Source organism: Galleria mellonella, unplaced genomic scaffold (assembly GCF_026898425.1).
Source record: "Galleria mellonella isolate WM207_F2 unplaced genomic scaffold, CSIRO_AGI_GalMel_v1 utg746, whole genome shotgun sequence".
In the NCBI taxonomy this organism is placed as follows: Eukaryota; Metazoa; Arthropoda; class Insecta; order Lepidoptera; family Pyralidae; genus Galleria; species Galleria mellonella.
Window position 1 is genome coordinate 152,648 of NW_026442148.1, and position 25,420 is coordinate 178,067.

At 34.2% G+C, this 25,420-nt stretch overlaps 1 protein-coding gene across 2 annotated transcripts; it reads left to right on the forward strand.

Annotated features, from left to right (window-relative positions):
- The first annotated feature begins 143 nt into the window (after positions 1-143).
- On the forward strand, positions 144-25,420 carry LOC113515260 (cyclin-T). 2 transcript variants are annotated; one of them, XM_052901127.1, is made up of 9 exons: positions 144-373; positions 7,794-7,911; positions 8,062-8,169; positions 8,579-8,687; positions 11,219-11,355; positions 11,712-11,865; positions 12,589-12,714; positions 13,131-14,491; positions 21,810-25,420. In XM_052901127.1, the coding sequence occupies exons 1-9, from the start codon at positions 225-227 to the stop codon at positions 21,849-21,851; spliced, it is 2,304 nt and encodes a 767-aa protein (XP_052757087.1). In that variant the 5' UTR covers positions 144-224; the 3' UTR covers positions 21,852-25,420. The 2 variants fall into 2 exon arrangements, with proteins under 2 accessions (XP_052757087.1, XP_052757086.1); XM_052901126.1 differs by lacking the exon at positions 21,810-25,420 and having other exon boundaries at positions 13,131-16,200.

Consider the following 25,420-nt stretch of genomic DNA (forward strand, 5'->3'; position numbering starts at 1 on the left):
TACCAGCTCAAAAATTATTATTTTGTTTTTATTTTAATTTAGTGCAAAATAGTGATAATTTGTCATAAATATTTTAAAACTTTAGTTTTTCAATCTCTCAAATGTTAACGTGATCTTTATCCGGTCGCCGCTGTTATAGTGCTGACCCTTTCCCACTCACGTACGTAAACGGACTGCTGCTCTCCGTCGTGTATCCCCGCGCGCAGCATTGCAACATCCGTTCAATGGCTGGTGGACAAGAAAAATGGTATTTTACAAAAGACCAATTAGTGAATTCTCCAAGCAAAAAATGCGGATTAGATTCGGATAAGGAGCTTGCTTATCGCCAGCAGGCCGCGAACCTTATCCAGGACATGGGCCAGAGGCTTCAAGTGTATCCTTTTCAAAAATTAGTGATATTGAGTGCAATGTTTTTGTCGAGTCATGTGTACAAAACGCGCATTTCGCGTTAAAAAATTGTGTTTTTATTTATGAAAAGTCTATTATTGCTAGTGTATATGCATATGAAATGCATAATTGTGTGTTGTGATAGTGTTCCACTGAGTAAAAGATGACGAAACATCTATTCTGTAACGGCGCCACTGAAATGCACTTTCGATTGGGCATCTGGGATTTCCCATTTCTAATTGAGTAACATCTCTATAGAAATCAAGTAAGTGGTTATTTCACTCTATAATTTACTCGATTTTTCATAAAATCATTAGGTTAATTTAGGTTATGAACAGCGTGATGGCGTGGTTTTGTAGGTCAGTGATCTTGTACGCGCGACTCGAGTTGAGGACGCCTGCGCGTGACGTAGGGCTCTTTTAACGGCTGGTGATCGACCTGTCTGATCTAAAATTACCACATTTATTGCGTATCGGACAGCCGGCATCGCTTGTCCAGACTGAGATAACTCCTATGTTATCATTTGGTTATCAAAAAACTTATGTAAATTTAAAGTATTTAAACACTCATTTAGTTTGTAACTAAATAAATGCTGAGAGTGTTTAATATAACAGATGATCCCATTTTGATAAAACTGTATTTATAAATAATAAAAAAAAAACAAGTCTGAAACTGACAGACTGAGGTTATCAAAAATAAATTTTCACATTTTAAAAACTAAATAATAACAATGTTAATTGTAATCTATTTATGTATGATTAATGGTATATTAAATAATAGATTCACAACAAAAAAAAAATTTAAATCAAACTTTAGTACTAATAAATATAATCTTTCTTTAGAGAAATCTGTACGAATTAAAATTTTTCGGTAGCGCTACACATAAATATTGAAATAAAATTTACATATATATACATTTCTTCATATAGAACAAGACTAGATATGCCCTTCTGTAATAATTTACAATTAGTTATATTATCAAATGTCCCATGTAGGCCCATGATAAGTACTGACAAAACCAGAGGGAGATTTTTGTACTAAAATCATTTGCTCGAGCATCTCTGCCCCATTCATGTTTCTACTGTGAAATAGTGGTATTTGCATGGCTATTTTTTGGTTTGAAGGGTAGGATATGGCAGTGAATTATTTATATATATTGGCAGAGTAATAACACATGAGTCCTCAGAAATGGCAATGCAGCAGGGTATCGTGTGTGAAACTAATGTCTATAGGTGACGGTTACCACTCTCCATCAGGTGGGCCATCAGCTTGTTTGCTATTCTAAGTTACTAAAAACAAAAGTGTAAATGCATATACTTTTGACGGAATTAACAACAGATCATGTTGTCTACCAGTCAACCTTAAAACTGAACATAGATCATTATCTATGTATGTATGTATTTTGAGAGGCCACTGAGGGAACTTAATGGTTGGGGAATGTGTAGCTAGTATCCCTCTTAATTGTGCTTACCAACCTGCCTGTCAATCATGGTGACTACTGTTAGAACCCTAGGGAGACCTATGTTAACCAGTGGACAGATAACAGCTGATATGATTTGATTATACACTTGTTTTGCCATGGTGCAAATGTTTAATTTTTTTTTTAATTTGATTAATTTTTCCCTAATATAAAAACAGAGCGGGTTAAAATTTTTCAATCACACATTATTTAATTTATTATAATTCTCATATTTTAACATTTCTATAACAATTTTTAATTAGTATTGTGGTAAAAATTTTAAATAAAACTGGATATTTTAACTAACAAAAAAATTACAAAAAAATATATATAAAAATAATGAAAAGGAATAAAAAAAATAAATTAAAATGTAGCCAGCAATATAGTATATTGCCAATTTTTTACCATAAATAAATATTCAATCTTTAGTTATGTTTACCTAGTAACATTGAACATGAGTAATGGTGAAAGTGAACCATAAACCTCTCATGTGACATCCAAAAGCCTTTCACCTTTGTAGCTGAGTACTCTTGCAGGATGTAATCGCTGTTTTTAGTCATATGTATTGTTCAGTTATTTATATATTTATTTATTGAGCCACCATCAACAATATATGTGTAATCCTTATTAATATTATGAATGTGAAAGTGAGTTTGTTTGATACCTAATAGCACATTAAGGGCTTAACAAATCACTATGAAATTTTGTTATAGACATACCTTATAGGGTAAAGAAGGATATATGATACTTTATATCTCTTTTTTTTCATGGAATGAAGTTGTAGATAAAAGCTATTTAATTATAATTGAGATTGTGGTCAACAAAAATAACTGACTTCAAGCTCCTGGCAAACCAAATATTTTAATAAAAAAAAAAGTAATTTTGATTTTAAAACTTATTACTAAACATATTTTGATAAAATTCCTATGGGGCTAATTTGTAAGCATATTCTTTCTGATAAAAAAAATATTTTCTAAATTGGTTTATAACTGATCAGGTTATATGGTAACAAACAAAAACAGATATCTAAATTGAGACCCGCCTACTTTTTTAATTCGGTTGAAAACTAACATGGTTTGCCTTTGCAAGTATCCTTAATATTACATCTATTTAATATATATATATATATATATATATATATTTATTTATTCTTTATTGTACACAAAAAATTACAACATATAATATATATAAAATAAAGATGTACAACAGGTGATCTTAACTCTGTAAGAGTTCTCTTCCAGCAAACCATGAGTGGAAAGGAGTTATTAATTAATTAATTATTATATATATTACAGTACTTAATCATTATCAGTCTTAACATGTAAAAGGGTGTAGGTTCAAATTCAATTTTGAAAAATTTCAGCCATAAGTAAAATTAATATCAGAATATGGTTTTTAGTATTATTTTTTTCTATAAAAGGAATATCTTTATTTCCTACTAATGTTACAAATTTGAAAGTTTGTTAAGATCATCATCATCATCATATCAGCCATAAACTGTCCACTGCTGGACATAGGCCTCCCTCATAAGAAGGGTTTTTCCAGTAGATGTCACGCTCGATGGGCGGGTAGGCAATTGCAAATAGTAGGATTTAGATGTTTTAACAGTGAATCTCCCTTCCGTTAGTCTCCTCTTATGACACCCACAGGAAAGGGTTGATCCATTATATGCTCAGATCAAATGGCAACCTTTTTCAACCATAAGTAACATGAAAATTGGAATTTTTATATTTTTGCTATAATAATACAATCTTTATTTCCAACTAATAGTGTAAATTTAAAATATTATTAAGATATTTGTGTGTTATTTAGTCAAACCATTGTCTGACTTTGAATGAACGAATGGAAAAGGGGTAATGAAATTTTGGTTTGGCCATTTCTGTAAACAGTACCTATCAGCTCGCCATGTCTTACATATGCTTGTAATTCTCTTATTGAATATTTAATTGTATATCACCACAATTGAAGGGTCTTTTTCTTTGCAGAGCAAAATCTTTTTATAGCAGCACAATTCTGCATTCTATGTTCAAATAATTTAAATATTTGAACATAGAAAGAAACATTTAAATTTTTATTGGCGTTCTTTTTTTTTTTAAATAAAGGATAGGGAAAATAGCCAGTATTATTCTTGTGGTATTATTGTAGTCTTTTTTTTTTTTTTCAGAATAGAATTTACTGATTATATACTCTTTAATATTATTTTAAAATTTTTAGTGTTTGTAGAAGGGGAAACACCATTTGCAAATGTCTCTTTGTTTATAAAGTAATAAATATATACCTGTTTACAAAAGATGTATTATTATACCAAATAGGAATACAATGAGGTTGTAAAGTATTGTGGTAGCTACACATAATACAAAAGACCGCCCAATTTCAAAGAAATGGTAGTATAGGTACAGTGCCTATACTCTGATTGTTACCTACTGTAACAATAGATTTTAAAAATAACTTATATTTTCTCTTGTTAACAACACATGCAAAGAAGGGACTTATTTTCAAGTTTTAAAATGAGAAATGTTAACTTTTCGCTTCTCAAAAATTGGTTGTTTCAATAAAAAAAAAACGTACATTTGCCTTGTGAATATTATATTTAGAATTTATAAATGATTTTGCCTTCGCATAAGTGGTCTTTTCAACCAACTTAAAAAAGAAGAAAGTTCTTAATTTGGTTGTATTTTTTTTATGTTTGTTACCTCATAACTCCATCAGTTGTAAACCCATTTGAAAAATTTTGTTTTTTTTTTTAAATGGTAGTCACTAGACACCGTAGGAATCGCTTAAAAAGCCTATAATATTGGTTTTATTGCATACATCTGTAATTAAAGATTATGTCCTACAAAATAAAACCAATTTCAAATCCAAAAAAATGGTTATTTTGATTTAAAATCTAAATTACTGAATCTATTTTGATTAGATTTCCATGTGACCAATCTGTAACTATATCTTTACTCAATTTAAAACTGAGTGATGTTGTAACAAACGTAAAAACGTACGACCGAACGGCGAATCTCCTTCTTTTTTGAAGTCGGTTTTTTTAATGGATGATAATGGAATGGTAACCCCGCCTGCGCTAACGGTATACACTGGCGGGGCACCAGTGAGAGATGATAGGTGGATAATGGAAAAACAGGTCAGTTAGCTCATCTTGATGAATACACCTGTAATGGGAAAGGGATTGTTAGTAATGGAGACTGAGAATCCCATTGCTAGCAATATACCCAACCAGGTCGACTTTCTCGCGGTTCCCCTGGAAACTATCATGGTTAATTCCTGATGAATTCATCATGATGGGCTAACTGGCTTGTTTTCATTCTCATCTATCACCCTTCACTGGTGCTCCACCAGCGTATCCCGTTAGCGCAGGCGGGGCTACCATACCATTTTCAAATATCAAAAAAAAAATACACCTGTAATTCAGCACGATGGTTTCCAGGGTGAGGTTGATCTGATAGGGTATATTGCTAGCAATGGTATTAGTAGCCCGCATTACTAACAATCCCTTCCCCCCTTTTGAAGTCGGTTGAAAATAATAACACGAGTGGAAGTAACGGTCCGCGGTCACTTTAGCATTCCGCGAAGGCGGTGATGACTCATGTTAGCATATGCGAACTGTGAATAAACGTACACGCGTTTTCCTTGTACAACATGTGATAATTAATGAAAACATGTTTATTTCAGTACTCGCGGATTTAATTGTACTCGAAACGCGATTGTACCGGTTAAGCGATCTTTTGTATCGTCACTGTTTTGGATGGGTAACCATTGTTGATAGGAAATTGCAGAATCATATATATTAGTATATTTTTGCTCCTTGTTTTGTATGTGTGCATTTCAGAAGTAGGGAAAGCAATTAAATAGATCGCTTCTAAATGGCGTATCGAGAGAATACATGCACGAGTTTTTAAGTTAGACCCACAGGAATAGAAGTGTTAAAACCGCAACCAATTTGCTCTAATTATATTTTGCATGATGCCGTAACAAACATATAGACAGGCGCATAATTTGTAAAAACTGTTTTTTTTTCCGTCTGTTGTTCTTAGCTCTCATATTATAATACTACTTGCTGGGGGGAAAGGGATTGTTAGTAATGGAGACTGAGAATCCTATTGCTAGGAATATACCCAACCAGGTCGACGTCCTCGCGGTTCCCCCTGGAAACTATCATGGTTAATTCCTGATGAATTCATCATGATGGGCTAACTGGTCTGTTTTCATTCTCATCTATCACCCTTCACTGGTGCTCCGCCAGCTTATCCCGTTAGTGCAGGCGGGGTTACAATAACATTTTCACCCATCAAAAAAAATCCATTCAGCTGTCTTTCAAAATATCTTTTATTTTTAATATTAGTAAAATTAGGATATTGTGTATCTCTAAATCCCAATTTCATCCAAATCTATTCAAAAATATCTTTTCAAAGTTTCACATTTGTAGGAAGTATGAACACGTCCATGTTTTTATTTGATAAAAATGTTTTAGCTATCGCACGTAACAGATAGATAAACTGATCTAACTTCTATAGATAAGTATTATCTCTATTAATTACACAAACCCCGCCCACAAATTATACAATGCATTTATTTTCAAACAACTTCAAAAAGATTGATACCTCATATTTCTGTGTGTTTCAAACCTGTTTAGAAAATTCTTTTTTTTTTTTTTTTTTTTTTTCAAAAAGGATATGCTTACAGATTGATCCCATAGGAATTTTATCATGCTCGGTTTAGTAGTTTACGTTTTTAGATTAAAATAACTGGTTTTGTCATAATTGAATATTTTTTTTGGGACACAATTTATATTTTTTTTTTCTGATGGGTGAAAATGGAATGGTAACGCTAACAGCCTGCGCTAACGAGATACCCTGGCGGAGCACCAGTGAAGGGTGATCGATGAGAATGAAAACAGGCCAGTTAGCCCATCATGATGAATTCACAAGGGATTAACCATGATAGTTTCCAAGGAGAACCGCGAGGAGGTCGACCTGGCTGGGTATATTCCCAGCAATGGGACTTTGTCTCCATTACTAACAATCCCTTTCCCCCCAACACAATCTATATTAATTTGGGTACAACAAGTCATGGCTGGATTGTGCATTAAGCAGTGTGATAATGGTTGATAATGGTGTGGTAACCCCGTCTGCGCTATCGGTATACACTCACAGAGCACCAGTGAGAGATGACAGATGAGGATGAAAGCAGGTCAGTTAGCCCATCCTGACGAATTCAACTAGAATTAGTTAGTAGTCGACCTGATAGGGTATATTGCTGGTAATGGGGCTATTTAACCCCATTATTAAACAATCCCTTTCCCCCCACATTAAGCAGTGTAGAGCTACTACGGGTCTACCATCGGCTAGGGGTATATATATATATATATATAGCAATTTTATGAACTAACTAAACATACTAAGTTTGTTTAGGCCCCTGAAGAAGACTTTCGGATGAAGACGAAACAATTGTTGAAAACTGCAAACATAGCAAATTTATATATATATATATATATCATCATAATGGGTTTAATTTGAACTTTACTTACGTTTAACTTTACTTTTTAAAAAATTACAAAGTTTCGTCTAATTTTGATCAATGTTTAGGATTTTTAAGTTTTAAGTAAACTCGGTGTCATTTATGATTTATTAATTTTAGTATAACCACATTCGCCATTACAATGTTCATGTTTTTTTTATTTATTTAGGATACCATCCATACCATCTTTGTTACTCAGTGGAACACTTATTTACTAGCAATCTGTGCTGACTTCGCACGGGTTTTCTTTTTTTTTTTTAATAAAATATATCTCGTGTTATTACGCAATAACGTACTGATTTCCATACGTAATGATTTTTTTTTAATATTTCTCGTGTATTTTATTGTATTTCTTTGTCTTTGTAACTATAAATTAGAACGTACAGTATTTTTGTCAATAAATCCTTAACCAAGCACCCAACAGCTCTCAATTATGTATCAACACAGCAATTGTTTATATGCACCGGTTCTACGCGTTCCATTCCTTCACGCAGTTCCACAGGAATGCTATAGCGGCAGCCGCGCTGTTCCTCGCCGCGAAGGTAAGATACATTTACTTTATTTTTTTTTCTAATGCATGATAAGGTAACCCTGCCTGTGCTATCGGTATACACTGGCGGGGCACCAGTGAGAATTAATAGATAAGAATTCTTTAATGGTGATGATTACCACGTGAACCATTTTGTATCCAGGTGGAGGAGCAGCCCAGGAAATTAGAATATGTTATAAAGGTAGCTCACGTCTGCCTCCACAGAGGTGAGAGTGTCAATGCACTCACACCAGAACAGTATACGGAACAGGTATGTTTCATATTGTTCTTTATTGCATTCAAAAATACATTGTTTTTTTTTTTAAGCATTAATATTGAATTAAACATGTTTGCCAACATACGTAATTTAATAAAAAAAGAAATCCCCAATTCAAAATTAGAATTTAAAGTATTGACGTACAGAGTATATTTATAAATATTATTTTTATCTATTTAACTTCAGACGCAGTAGTGGCATGATCACTAGATAATGTTTTTTTTTTTTCTTTATTGTTCCAACCGATAAGAAAGGCAAGGACGCGAGACCCGTTGAGTTTTGTAGCATTTTAATCGAATTAAAATAAAAGTGGAAATTTTCAATTCTGATTGCAATTTGATCTGTATAGAATGAAGCCTGCATTTTTTTTACACAATTTTAATTTATTTACACATTGTTACAGGCGCAGGACCTGGTCTTCAACGAAAATGTACTCCTGCAGACATTAGGGTTTGATGTAGCGATCGACCATCCCCACACTCACGTAGTACGCACGTGTCACCTTGTAAAAGGTGAGACATCCGACATTGCTGTCACAGGATACCGTATCGGTGACAGGGCACCCGGGGCCCGGGCTGTGGTCGGATGCTCTAAAATGCTTGTTTCGCGCGCGGCTAGTTCGATTTTCAAATGTTTTGACGGTGGTATATTTATTTTATGTTTTTTAAACGGCGTTTGACTTCCCTGTTCTGTTTGGCCAGTGGTTGTTTTTCTAAACTTTACCAAGTTTTTTTTTTCCAGAGAGATAGAAGTATTGCGTATTATTTTTAAATATTTTCTATCCATGATATGGTTTTTGACTGAAGAATAATAACTTTATATCCTTTGAGGTTTTTCTGATTTTTTTTTCTTAATTTAGATATTTATTTCCTTTAAGAAAAAAAAATAATTATCACTCTTAGCAATATAAAAATCGTGTATTCATATAGTTAATAATTCGCCTATAATATGGCTCGTTATTAATCTTTACTTCTTAATTCTAACATATCACTATGGTATCAAAATTTTTATATTTTTTTATCTCTTTTAAAATAAAAAATAAACTACGGAAGTTAAACTTCGTCAATCCATATGTATAAAAATCAGGTATGCAACCACCTCAAAACCGCAAAGAACTTAGCCGTAAGCGTTAAAAAAAAACCGCATCACACAATGTGACATTTTCGCAATGTCACTCAGGTATGTAAAAAAAAGAAAATTTTAAAAAAACATTGTGTGTTACCTAATAATTTCATATTCATCTTCATTTTTAATCCTTTGGCATAGTTGGGGCAAAATGTCGCATTTTAAATTTATTTGTGATCTGTAAAAATTTTAGAAAAAAAAAACGTAACATGCATCTCAGAGCATTCTCATTTTTTTTTAATACTGTTATAATTGTGTCATTACTGCACTCAGAGATGTTCTAATCGACCTATTTGAGTAATTATGTAATTAACTTATGACTAACTTATGACATATTACTTAATGATAACTAAAGTTGTCAATTGGCATATTAACGAATTTTGTAACTGTCTCTAATGAATCATTAATTGGTTCTCTTTTAAATACTGAGTTACTTAGTATCATTACTTAAGTGTTAATTGTTTATTTAATGATTTAAACGACTCTGGGTGTAGAAATAACTTTAAAATGACATTATATTTAATTAAAATATATATATAACTAGATAGAGAGAAAAAGTTATGGATATATAAAATGAATAATTTCCCAAAAATCAATCTTTGATATTTTTATGAACGTAATTATTATAAAAAAAAAATTAAAAATAGAAACATAAAGACTTGTTTCCCTAACTAGACCTAGCTTTTAAAATATCTATGTTTTAACATCTCAATGCACATAACTTGGAATTAGACCTCTTTTTAACACTAGAACCCTTCCCATCACACATTCCTACAAGTAATTATTAACTTTTTTTTTTTTTATACAACTTAGAATGGCAAACAAGCTGACGGCCCACCTGATGGAAAATGGTAACCGTCGCCTATAAACATGAGCAGTACCATGGACATAACAGAGTATACTGTTTCGCCCATGATACCCCCATGCGTTGCCATTCCTGAGGACTCAGGTGTTATTCCTCTGTACCCAGTAAATTCACGCTATATCCCACCCTTCAAACCGAAACACAGCCATGCAAACACAACTGCTTCACGGTTGAAACACGAATGGGACAGCGGTACCCAAGCAATCGACTTTTGTACAAAGTGCTCGGTATTTGCTTCAATAGACCTGTCTGAAAATGTAATAAAGTTTTTTTTTTTTTTATTGTCATAGGAACTAGAATGAAATTAGTCATTAATTAATAAAAATTTTTTTTCAAATTTAATAAAAGAAGGTTTTCAATTTGAATTTGTTTAATCTTTGTCTTTGTTTTGAATATTTTTTTTATCTGAAAGAATATATTGACAGATTGGTCCTCTAGAAATTCTATCAAAATCGGTTTAGTAATTCTTAAATAAAATAACTGGTTTTGTCACAGTTAAAGTTGGTTTTCTGGTACACAATCTTTATTACTTTTGGACATCAGTAGACTGTCTACGTCTGGATCACTCGGTTGTTTGTATACATTTTCAGTAAGCTCTATTGAAACGAAACTATAGTACTATATTGATTAAATTTTCAAAAACTCACTAATATAATATCTCTTTTAATTCATAAAAATATCAAATGTATAGTAAATCCCCATTTGTTTTAGCTATAGAAGTATTCTCTCTCTTTCTAATACATTGATTGAACAATTTGATAAAGAGTAACAAACAGTGAATTAATTCAAATATGATATGTTCAGAGAAATTTGATTTACAAATACAAATGTCTTTATTGTGGATCATAGGTCAAATTAAGGTATTATTACATCAGTTAAATCGTATCTCCATGTCCTGCTATAAAATATATGGAACAATTATAAATAAAGTAAATGCATTATTTAACGGTATATAAAACAACTTTTAAAATTATACTATATAATTTTAAATTAGCAAAATAAATTAAAATAGTTTGAACTAGCACCATTGATTATTTATCTGTTTGTCAACAGCCCCCAAGGACCTGGCGCAGACTTCGTATTTCATGGCATCAAATAGTCTACATTTGACTACGATGTGTCTACAATACCGGCCGACGGTTGTGGCATGCTTCTGCATACATTTGGCATCAAAATGGAGCAATTGGGCTGTGAGTTTTTTTTTATTTTTATTTTATTTTTATTTTTAAATATTTGTTCAACCTCATAATTCCATTAGTTGTCAACCAATTTGGAAAGGGGGGAAAGGGATTGTTAGTAATGAAGACTGAGTATCCCATTGCTAGCAATTTACCCAACCAGGTCGACAACCTCGCGGTTCCCCCTGGAAACTATCATGGTTAATTCTTGATGAATTCATCGTGATGGGCTAACTGGCCTCTTTTTAAATTCTCACCTATCACCCTTCACTGGTGCTTCGCCTGTGTATTCCGTTAGCGCAGGCGGGGTTACCATACCATTTTCATCCATCAAAAAAATTAAAAATAATGAAATGTATTGTTATTAGATACCTCAATCGCACGAGGGCCGCCACTGGTTTTCATACGTGGACCGCAGCGTCACTACGGAACTGCTTGAGCGGCTCACGGCCGAGTTCCTCCACATATTCGACAAGTGTCCGTCGCGTCTCAAGAGGAAAATGATGTCGATGACCACCAACAGTGAGTTTTTTTTTTTATACAACTTAGAATGGCAAACAAGCTGACGGTCCACCTGATGGAAAGTGGTAACCGTCGCCTATAGACATGAGCAGTGCCATGGACATAACAGAGTATACTGTTTTGCCCATGATACCCCCCATTCGTTGCCATTCCTGAGGACTCAGGTGTTATTGCTCTGTACCCAGTAAATTCACACCATATCCCACCCTTCAAACTGAAACACAGCCATGCAAACACAACTGCTTCACGGTTGAAACACGAATGGGACAGAGGTACCCAAGCAATCGACTTTTGTACAAAGTCTCTCTCTGGTACCAATCCATTTAATGTATTCTATGGAGTATGATTGAATGATAACGTAATATTTACCCCGTTTGTGTTACCAGGATTCGTTATAGGAGTACCAGTAAGAAAGGATAGGTGAGGATGAAAACAGGTCAGTTAGCCCATTGATGAAGGAATCATCAGAAATCACCACGGCTCGAGGAAGAACAAGACATTTCTATCTAATGATTTCCTAGTCGGTTATAACAGTTGTTTGCAATATGTCTATTGGCGTTGGTTTTAAAAAAATACAGCTCCTAAAGTACCAATGTGACGTGAATTTTTTTTTTATGAAACTTAGAATACCAGATACCACGCTTACCGCCGTCCAGATGAGAAGTGGTAACTCTTCGTATATAATTGTATCGTCTGCATTCCTAATGAAGAACGTGTCCTTAGGCGGTGGCTCCCCACATTCGGGCCCCGCTGGAGGTCCGGCCTCTGCCTCTGGATCGGCCGCGCCTGACAAGAAGCACCCCGTCGCCGGGCCCTCCACTGACGACTTCGACAAGTCCTTCGACAAAGGTAATCTATTGTCTTCCTCGAATTATTCTTTGACATATTTATTTATTTATTTAATATTTTATTGTACATACAATACATAAAAATGTGACAGAGATAAATCTACAAAGGTGATCTTAAGGCATTCCTTTCCAGCAAACCCAAAGTGGACACTTTAGTTTCTCTAGCTAGTGACTTTTTTTTACAAGCTTTTAATTAGCAATGTATGTTTAAGTTAAATTCTACTCGATGGTTAATTACTTTCGTCGTAATAGGTTTATGAGATCAGTTTGTAATTATATTTTTTAAGTCAAAAAAAGAATTTATCAAATGAGTTTATAACTAACGGAGTTATGAGGTAACAAACATAAAAAAATATACAACCAAAAATAAAAAATCTTCTTTTAAAAGTCGGTTAATAAAGTGTTTTATTCCCACAGAATATGAAAGGGAACGGCGCCGCCAACCGGTTCCCGGTGGTTACGTGCCCGCCACGTCGGTTCCCGCTAACCCACAACAACCACAGAAGATAGATTACAACCTGTATAGAGAGAAGAGAGAGAGGGAGGAAAGGGAGAGGCGGCAGGCTGCCATGCAACAGCCGAGACCCGGTGCTCCACCGGCTAGACCCGGCCAACCTCCGCCTCACCACAGGCCGTCCCAACACCATAAACCTCACCACCCCTGGCCGCACCATGCCAAGCCGCCCCACCACAAGCAACCGCCCCAGGACCATCGCCATCACAGACCGGCACCGGGTCCTAGCACTAGCCAACCATCTCAGCCTCACCCACAACCGGAACAAAGAACGAGACCACCATCGTTGTTCTCGCCAGAAAATGCTACAACACCCATCGCGGCGGCCACTGCCCCTCGCCGGCCGCAGCCACCGCCTGCGAGGCCCAAGCCTGAGCCCCGGGCGGCGCCGCCCGCCCCCGCGCCGCCGCCCGCCGCCCAGCCGCCGGACAAGCCGCCGAGCCCGCGCAGGCGGCCCGACCCCTCCCTCGCCATCCGCGAAATGCAACCTCCCGCTATCTTGTCACCGTTCTCGTCCCCGCCGGCTGTTAAGGAGCCACAGCAGCGCTCGCGGCCGCGAGTACCTTCCGCTTCTGAACCGGAACTGGTGCCGGTCGTCAAGAAAATAGAAGAAACCCCCGGCTACGAAAATGTCCTGCGGGATTCTCAGCGCGGCTCCTCTATAAGGACGAAGGCGCCGGAACCGCGAAAACCGGAGCCGGCCCGGGCGCTTAACGGGATAGAAACGGACCCGACGCTAGTCTCCAATCTCTTGAAGGAGAGCTTGGCTAAGCCTGTTCCCATCACGGTTCCCACGGAACGAAAGTCGCCGGAAATAAAGCGGGAACCGGTGGAACCTCTTCCCGTGCCACCGCAGCCCGAACCCACCCCGTTGCAACCCTCCACCGAGTCCGACCACAAACACAAAAAAGAGAAGAAGAAGAAGGACAAACACAAACACAAAGACCGCGACAAGTCAAAAGAGGAGAGGAAGAAACACAAAAAAGAGAAAAAGAGAGAGAGTCCGCCCCCGGTCGCGGCCGAAGTGCCCGCAGACGGCACGCTGCGGATCACTATCCCGCGGGACAAGCTCGCGGCGAGTCCCGGCCTCAAAATCAAGATCCCGAAGGACAGGCTGGCGGCCCCGCCGCCGCCGCCGCAGTCGTCCGGCCTCAAGATCAAGATATCGAAGGAGGTGCTGGAGACGTCGCGGAAGAGGAGCTCGGCCGCGGAGCCGGGCCCGCCGCCCAAGCTGCCGCGCCACAACGGAGCGCCGGCCGCTAAGGTAGGAAACTGGCACGTCCCGCCCCCCCTCCCGTACTACATGGTGCAGCCGCCGCCGGTGGCTTACTACGGCGTGCCCATGGACGGCTACTACTACCAGCCCATGTACCCGCCGCAGCCCCCGCAGCCGCCGCAGCCGCCCCGGCCGCCGCTGCGAACGCAGCCGCCCCTCCCAGCGATGCCGCCGCCGCCTGTGCCGCCGCCGCCGCCAGAGTGAAACACACTTTATACTAGGGTTGCCACCTAACTATAATTATTAAAGTATTTATACACTCAATAAATAGTATATCTAATGTGGACGTTTTTAACATACTGTTTTTTATTGCGCGTACGCAGTACGTATATATATATTGACCAGTACATTGTGTCACAAGAAAAATTTTACACAATACATTATAATAATAATATAGATTCTGAAAACTAATTATATATCAATTAAGATAATAACGTATTTGATCATACATACTTGTATAAATATAACTTTAGCACTTATAAAAACTGGTCAAATTTCTCTCGTGAATAGGGACTTTCTATGTAAAATACATCATTGTATTAGCAATTAACTGTCCACTGATGGACATAAGCTTGTCAGGCTGCTTTGCAACCGCAGTTAAGATTTTATGATATTTTAAAAGGGACTCTACTGCCCATTTCTTGTCTATCAAGTTCCCTTAGCCGTCCCTTACAACGCTCACGGGAAAGGAAGGGATGGCCCAATCTATACCGGGACCATACAACAAAATAAATAGTACACAGCAAATTATGTATAACATTTGAAAATTGTCAAATTTATTAAAAAAAATAAATACAGGGTGAAATGAAATTGGTGGCAACCCTACACAATGGTCACAATCTAGCTAATAGTAATTTGAATTTATTAGTTGTAACGCAGCTATACCATAATATACAGTAGAATCTCCATTATCAGAATCAAATATAAAACCAGGCGTATTATTAAATTTTTATATATTTTTTTATTATGTAAAGTGTTTTACATACATCATTTAGGTATCATACGTTATAAAAAAAATACAAGGTATAAACATATGTTTAATAAAAATTTACCCAAATAATAGATAATAAATAAATAATACAATTTCTAAATTCGGTTATTAGGGCCTTGAAGTCCGGATAATCGAATATTCGGATAATGAAGATTCTACTGCATATATATATATGTTTGTATATTTTGACTGAAATAGTACGCTAGCATTTCTATACATAAGGTACATTTTGAATTTACAATTTGTGAATTTACATCTACATACTTCTTGTATTAATGTTTATATACATATATATACATATATATATATATATAGAATAAGTAAACATTATGGAACATTTTTAATGCAAGTCTTTATTTTTAAGTGTCGTAGTTAAGATTTGAAATTATATATTTTATATTTAATACATATTAATACATAGTTGTTATATATCTTTAATATTTTAAATGTATATAACACCTGATAATAATAATTATAATGGAATAACACCTGAGTCCTCAGGAATGGCAACGCATGGGGGGTATCATGGGCGAGACAGTATACTCTGTTATGTCCACGGTACTGCTCATGTCTATAGGCGACGGTTACCACTTTCCATCAGGTGGGCCGTCAGCTTGTTTGCCATTCTCAGTTGTATAAAACAATAAAATAAAAAAAAGTATATAGGATGGAGAAGAATTGAGGTTCCTCGACTTTGTCTGCATATTCCAGTTGTCTAGTAATGTCGGTCGGTAGGTAAACACGCGTGATATCCCTAGCTTTACAGACGTCTACGGCCTACGGTAACCCTGTTTACCATTAGACGGGCCGTATGCTTGTTTACCACCATAGTTGTGTTGTGTATGTTTTTCTATAGTTTTTAGAATTGCATCTATATGGGTACCTCTATCCCACTCGTGTTTATGTCAACAAGCTACTGTGATTTTAAATAAAAAAAAAATTGTATTGAATCAAAATATATCATATATATGTATTTATTTATATATATTTTCTATATTTCCTAGATTTTTTTCTATCACATTTCTCCAGCCTATTTCTTTTATTTGCATGTTAATCTCTTAATATTTCTTGTGTTTATTATTTTTAATTCTACTTTGAAATATTCTCAATAAATTACTTTAGCTATAGTAATCCTTTTTTTAAATAAAAAAATTTAAATTTTTTTTACTCTGGTTATTGAGTAGGTCCCATAAACACTTCCCGCTTTTTTGTTTTTTTTTTTTTTATTTGAATCCATAGACAATTTTTGATTATACTTTGTACTGACGGTATGGTAGTAAGTAATAGATTTATAATAAATATATTTTATATATATTTATTAAATATAATAATAAATAAAAATAAATTTATATATTTTTTTTAAATGTATCTCTCTGGCTTCACAATCTTACATAGTTTTCATATATTATCATACCAGCCGTTAATTGCCCACTGCTGTAACAATAAGCCTCTCCCATAAGGGGAGTTTTGCCCGTAGTGCTACATTTGATAGGCAGGTAGGCAACTACAGTTAGGCCTTTAGAGATGTTTTAAAAGGGAAACTGTTGCTCGTCCTTTTACAATTTCCTTTAGTCGCCTCTTGCAACATCCACGGGAAACGGGCGGCGTATTCCATGCATGTAACCATATGGCCATATTTTTATATTAATAATAAATATATAATTTCAAAACTTAGGCTTAATTGAAATACCATTTTTCATAAGTCGAAACATCACAAATTCTGGTCTTATAGTTAGTTAACGTTATGATAAAATGTTTTTTATATATATAATATAAGCATATTGCAATTGCACTCAAAATATAATGGGGTACATGCAATATATTGGAATCCTATATACTCTTATTGCGTATTATCTAATGTTATTAGTAATTGTATAAATTACTATAGTTATATTACACTGTTCTATATAAAAATGTTACTAAATGTGTACTAAAAATACTATTTTATATTTGAACTTTTTAATGTTACAATTAGTACAAAAATGTTTACACTACACACTTGTATTGTATATATACTATGTTAGTTGACGTAACACATCCTTTAAAACTTGTATTAGAATGTGTTCATAAGATTTAAAAAAAAAAAACTTTCTTAGAATAATATTTTATGTAATCATAAATTAAAAAAAAATACTACACAGTCCAACAGTGCCATTGCTACGGATGCAGATTGGCTATATTTATTGTGATAATCAATTTATATTTTTAATTTTTACTAATATAAAAATGTCTGTTTCCAGCGGCGTGACCGTTTATGGCGGTACGCTGCCATTTTGTCTATGGCATATCATGCTGATGATTTACAAAAGTGGTACATTTTGACATATTTAATTCGGATTCCAAGAGAATTCACATTAATAAATTTGAATTTTGAATAAAGACAGGACTTTTTTAAATGTAAAAATGGCAGAAATCTGCCACAAATGGTCACACTGAGGGCCTACCATGAAATTTTTTTTCTAAATTTCGGGCACGAACGAAACAGAAATTTGATGTTAAAATTACATAATACATGCTGTTTAAATTTTTTTTAAATGTTAAAATATCGTTCCGTTGGACTATTAGGATAGGATTTATGATGGATGAAATGTTAAGCTCCATTTACAGGGTCGATTTTGTTACGAACAAAAATATGAAATTGAGCGCGAAAATTCGGAATTTCATTTCATGGTAGAGGATTAACTACATGGGACAGATAAAGGAAACACTAGGCGTCATGTCGTATAGGCAGATAAAGGATATGGCCTGGGATAGAGCTGGCTGGGGGAAGATGCATGAATTAGTTGCGCCGACAAGAGGGAACTTTTAAAATTAAAAGAAAAAAGGTAGACCAGCTGGTTTCGAGGGATGTGTTACATTGATTGACATGCTGTATATATATACAGTATGTATTTAGTATGTATAGTAAATACCGTCACATCACAATATGAACATCACTTATAGTTTTAAAACGTATACAGTATACGAAATAATACTTATACACTTTTATTAGAAGTGTTTTTTTAACGTTTTAAGCGCAATCGATTTTTATATATTAGTTAAAAATTTGAAAAAACTACAGTTTTTATATATCTGTTTATACAAATGTAGTTACTTTATACGGTCTATGTTTTGTAAATATATATATATTTATATATATATAGTTTACTAGCTGAAATGTGATTTAACAGTAAGTGGAAAGTATATTTCCTTACATAGTGATCAATATATATATATATATATATATATATATATATATATATATATATATATACATACACATATATTACATTCCAAACATATATACTCGTTTATATATATTTTATATATTTCACCGTTTACAATTGATGAAAATTGAATATAAAAATAAATTAAATGGATATTTTTTAAAAACATTACCATGTGTTAGCTTTAATTTTTTTTTCTTTTTACTAATTAATAATTATTTTTTTAATACATAATTAATGTTAGTAAATAATGATTTAATGTATATAATAAAAAAATCTACATTAACGATTAAGGCTTGCTCAAAAATGATGAAAAAGTATAAAAAAAAAATACAGGGTCTCTTTATACGATGTTCCTTAACTTCTGAGCTTTCACAAGTTCAAAGCCAACTTTTTAGTATTAATATTTAATGATATTGTTCTTTTTTTTTTTCTTATGTGGACATTTTAAAGCGATCGTGTCTACGTACTGGTTTTGAAAAATAATCTTATTGCAGTGTGTGTTTTGTCGCTTTCTATCGAGTTATGAAACTACCGGAAAAGAAAGAGAGCGGCAACTAAAATAAATTAATTTGGGCAATTGAACGTTTTATGTATGTATATAATTTGTAAAAAATCTTTTTTAATTTTAAATATAAATTTGTAAATATTGTTTGTATATTTTTGATAAATGTTTAGAGCTTAATTTTAAAATAATTAATATTAAAAAAAAATGGCAGTTAAAATGTATAATTAAGTAAGTATATATATATTTTTTTTATTGTGTTTGGAAATTAAATAGATAAATATTTATAAATGTTGTGAGCAAGTGTGGACTTATCTCTGAAAGAGATCTCTTCCAGTCAACCCAGTACAGTGAGAAAGCGTTAAATATTCAAAAAGTTAATATATAATTATTCTCAGGAACTGTTGTCTTGAGGTATTTTTTTTTTAATTATTTTGACTTATTGATATAAATATTAAAATTTATTAATGCGTTAATGTTTATTTTAACTCCATTTTTTTTTTAATATTGATTACACATTATGCGGATATATTGATGAACAGTGGTGCCATTCTCGTTACCATTTTTTCAAAGATAAATGAAAAAAAAATAAAGTTTATTAATCGATTAATAATTATTATATTTTCTAAGAACGTACTTAAATTTGTTTTTAACATATTGTTTTTACTATTTTATAGAAGATATGACATGACTTTTAGTATAATTTATTTTTTTTTGGAATTTATTTTTATGTTTGTCTGTGTATAAATTAAGAAATACATTGTTTTTATTCATTGAATATGTTGTATAAAAAATCTCATAGGTCATTAGAATAGTTGTGAATATTTTCTTTTTTCTCTGTTTAAATTGTGTTTTTTTTTTTTATGTTTAAGATTGTAAATTGTAAATTTTAATGAATGAGATTACCATCCTGAATTTCATAAGTTTTGTAAGTTGATTATCATATAAGTGTAAATAACTGTTTAGTAAAGAACGAATTATTTTTTTATTATATATATTTTTTTATGAATACATTAATATTACCCCGAATGTTTTAAAAGTTTTGGTATTACCAACTTTGTCCGGCTATAGCCACATATTTTAAGTCAATATATTTTATTTAAAAAAAAGTCGGAATCGGTATGTACCGATTTGTAATCGAAATAGGGTATCCATAAATTATGTCACACGTTAAGGGGAGGAAAGGGTCGAAGAAATGTGACAGAGTGTGACAAGGAGTGGAAAAAGGTTCTAAATCTCCTGACATTACATCACAATCTAATATATCTCTAAGTATTAAAATACGAAATTTAAACTATTAACGAAAAATTTTAATTTTCAACTCTGTCTATATAAGCGTAAGGCTTAAATTGCTTTATTGGCGAGTTTACCCTGTCTACTAGTGGCGCACGCCGCAACCGCCTAAGAACTCTGATAAGTGCCGCCACACGCACAAAATGTGACGTCACAAGGAGGGAAATGGAGTCCTACAAGTGTGACCAATTATGACAAGGTCGGGAGAGGTGTACAACAGTTATACATTTCCTGTGACGTAATTTATAGATCCCTATTTTGATTCGGTGTTCTATTTTGGAAAAATATAGACATAGAATACCGAGTTTTTTTTTTTTTATTGAATACATTACGAGTTCAAGTATTGATTACGGTTTTAGTTACTTAAATCTTATTTATATATGTATATTTCAATAAATTGAAATAGGACCTGGTTTGTTGATATATCTGAATTAAAATTATGTAAACAAATATATATATATTTTCTTAATAAATGGCCATTGCAAAAATTATGACTTTCTATTGATTGGATTTGGTTATCAAATACATCCTCGCAGCTCTCCATACACGTACATGGTGAAACTCATCATTTCTGCAATGGACAGATTCTATTATGAAATGCATGTAATTGTCGCTTTCACACATTTTTATCACTAGGTCCTGTGAGTGCAGCACTGTTTTACAAATCATTTGGCTGTTATATTTAAGTTTGCTTTGTGTGTTTGTATTTCTGGTGTTATCTCTCCACTTCATTTAAATATGATTTCGCTTATTCGTAAAAACGTAAAGCCTACAATATCTATTTTGACAGTGTTTTGTCTTTTTCTTTCAATTTACGAAATGAACCCAAGAGAAAGGGACGAAACGTTCGAGTAGATAAAAATAAGTTTTTGGTTTTTACGAATAAAAAACTGTACAATGTGTTCTGATGGTGGTTATTCCATCTTCATTTATCTGTCATTCCATCAGAATGCATCCTGTTAATACAATTTTATGGGTACTTGAATGTAACAGCTAAATCGTTAGCTTGCGCGCAGCTGTGTATACCGTGACCTTTGGGGCTCGACCGTTCCAAATGCAAAAATTAACCATCAAATACTGGCCGGTCACTAATTCCACCTCTTTGGAACGGACTTTGAAAAAAAAATATGTCGCACAACATAATCGCTGGGTCGTTTCCGCTTAATTAAAAACCCTGGTGGCGGGTGGGTGCTTTCAGATCGGTCAGTTGTGGGCAGCGGGGTCGTATATGTCCCCGCGGCCCCCATGCCAGCCTCATTAGGAACGACGACACACGGCTGCGCGCGCGCTGACAGGTCGCTCGCTTTGCAGGTGGTCGAGCCGGCATTGGGGAACGGGCACGCGGGCAAGTGACGTCACTTCCGCGCCACCCATAGCGCCACGTGTGTCGACGTTCCTCCGCAACAACTTACGGACCTCACTAGCGTAGTAGTGTAACCGGTTAATATCGGTTTTTTTTTTTTATTTTCAATTTATTTTTGTTTTCCCAACGGACGGTTTTGGCTCGGACCGGTCGATGCTAGTTCGGAGCATTTGTCTGGCAACAATTATATAACTGTAAGAATAAATATACAGACAGAAGGACACTCTATTAATTCTATATTAATGCAGCCCTTCATTTTCATTTCAGCCGTTAACTGTCCACTGCTGGACATAAGCCTTCCCCATAAGGGGTTTTGCGAGCAGTTGCCACGCTTGGCAGGCGGTTCGGCAACCGCAGTTTGGCTTTTAGAGATGTTTTAGAGGGTCCTGTCGCTCTGGACAATCCTGTCCATCGCTCTACCATTATGTAATACAGGCCTGTTATGAGCTAAACCAGTAACGACTCACGCGCAGTGAGAGTCTGTCTCGCTCACTCGCACGTGTGTCGCGTATAACAAAGTAATTATGCAGGTTAGAAGGGCTTATTATCGCATTTGCAGTGTAAGAGTGTCTCTTCTACCAAGTCAGTTTATTCTTGCGATTTTTCTCTTTATATACAGGATGTAAGGGACAGGTTGGCCAAAACGAAGACAGCTGATTCTAACGAACGGCCTGTATCAGATGGCAGATTATTTTCCCACCGGAAATGCACCAAAGCCATATAATTAACGATTCTTTTCTCGATTAATTTTGTCACCGCGCAATGTATTTGAAATTTTACAATCCACACGACGCGTGATACCTACAGCGCGCGCTATTTCGTAAATAGTTTCGTACGCTTGCGGCGTCGACCTTACTCGGCTGTTTCCGCGCGTCGCGATAGAATTCAAATACGTATATTACATTGCTGGTTTTTAGTATTTAATAGTATTTCACTATAAAATATTATTATTAGTTTTTTTTTTTATATTATGACAACATCATAGAGTACGTGATTTTAAATAAATAAAGGAATAGGAATTTTCTGGAAAGAATTTCCACTGGTTTTCAATTCAGAACAATGGTCTAAATTCACTGTTTCAGTTTTAGCCAACCTGTCCATTTTACCCTGTATATATATAAACATTCTTGTGCGGCCTCGTGTCTCTTTGTAAATAAATTAGTAATATGTAACATTGAGATGGGTGATTGTGTAAATATAAAATGTTCTTATACTTGGAAGTTTGATATAAAAAAAAGTTATATAAATACGTTCATAATGTTGCTTGCACCGACATTTAATGTTTACTCACGCTATAATAGGCATGAAATTATATTTAAAAAGAAAAAATCAAATTATGCAATACAGTGTAATATTGGGGAACATGTAAATCCTAATTCGTCGATATATAAACTCGTGTATTCGAAATTAATCCATGTTTAAAATGTTGTTATATAACGAAATATATTCCTGTATTGTTAGTGATTGCTTTGAGACTGAGATAGAGAAGAGTTCATTGAAACACATACTATATATTGAAAACATAATATTAAGAAATCCAAATAAAACATTTTTTTGTTTAAATAAACTATCACTATGTTTTCTCGTAACCCATTTTATGTATAGAGTGTTCGCGCTTGAACGTGCCGCAGTGTGGCAACGTCGCATTTAACTGTCAAAATTCAAAGACAATTTAACGTCTTTCGATGGATTCGATTCTGACGAAAAGAGTTGTTTGGTCCTTTTAAATGTTTGTAGACACGTTGATTGAAAACTATCCGCCCGGACATAAAATGATGATTGATCCGTGCGGATCCGATGAAGGATTTTTGAACATTTTTTTTTTTTTCAAAAATCCTTCAATACAAACCATTGATGGCACTCTTGAAATAAATTCTAGTAGTTCAATGTATGTATGTAATTACCATCTTATACTACAATTTAAATATTTTTTTTTAACCGCTATCGTGTATTATTGGTGCAACTTGCCAATCCAAACTATTGCAAGCTGATCCCAATTTTAACCTAATCTCTAATTCTTCATGAGTGCAGTACAACTGTCATCAGCAATAGATTGGTTTGCTGTCGACATTAGATTTAGGAATCTAATATTAAATCTAATCTGAGTTAGCCAAGTAGGTGCAGCTGTTCTGAAGTGTTGAGCATACATACATTAGGCAATTATTTTTTATTAATATTAAATGTCGAATTGTTTTAAAAAAATGTCAGATAAATCCGACGTTGCCAATCTTCGGTAAAGTAAGAACATTTAAATTTTCAACTATGTATTATAAATAAAAAAAAAATTGAACAGAGCCAAAATCGTTCCGTTTCCAAGAATAATAGGGGTCGTTAGATGCGGGAATGGTATAACTGAACACGGTTTTTGACTCCGTGTGTCCTGGGATGGATGCTTCTACTATGCCAGTTATATGTTACATTATGCGTCTTATGATTGTAAACGTACTAGCGACTGTCCCGCGTCGCATTTCTTTTTTTTTTTTTTTTTAATAAAATACAACCCATAGTGTAATGATAAAGTAGCTTTCTACTGGTGAAGTTTTTAAATCGATTAGATACTTTTTTTTTAATTTATTCAATACAAACAAAGGTATCAAATATTTCTACTGCAATTTTTAGTTTAAATATAAGATGTGATATATAACTGGCATGTGTATCATGAACCATCACAAAGTCGGATGTTATTCAACTAAAAAAAAATGTAATATTTATAAAAGTATGAATTAAAAAATTTAAAACGTATAAAATCCGGTTTTGAGATGGCCCGTCATGTTATAATAATGGTGAGATTTCTTTTAATGTTATATAATTTGGCATAAGTAAAAAAAAGGTCAGCTTAGTATAGTATTTTTTTTTTCTTCTCTAGCTGACCTATTTGGGTTTTAGCAGGACGTTTAGTACTGGTGTTAATTTAATTATATTTCCTTGAACCAGTGTTAAATTTATAGTCCGACTACCAGTATATATATTTTGTAAATATATACATAAAATATATATATTTCTAACCGGCCTATAACTGCTAAAGTGTAAGATATTGAATAGGTTTATTTAAGTGACAAAGCGTAATCATAATGAAATAATTAAAAAAAAAGACTAGTAAATGTGATTTGTTGAGAACAAACCTTATTACGGAAGATAAAATAATAGAAAATTGAGAAAAAAAAAAAAGGAATTTGTCGATGAGTGAGATATGTAAGAAGCAATCTTTACCACAAACATACGGGTCGTGTGACTTCAAAAATTCTCTTGTTTTTATTTTCTCATAATGAAATTAGTCCTGAAGTGGCACGGCCCGCGTGTCTGCGGATGGAGCCTTGGTAAGGGCGTAGAATCGTGTCAGATGTTAGAAAGAGACAGGAAATCTGAATTAGCATGTGAGACAATTGAACGTATGATTTGGCCAATCAACTCTGCCTGTTCTAAACACTAACTCGTTTTGCGCGCCAAAATTTATGTAGTTGACATTTTTTGTGGCTGTTGACTGACATCTTTATCTATCACATGATGTGCTAATTGTAAAATACAAGCGTTTATAAAAATAAATGTTATTTTTTTATAA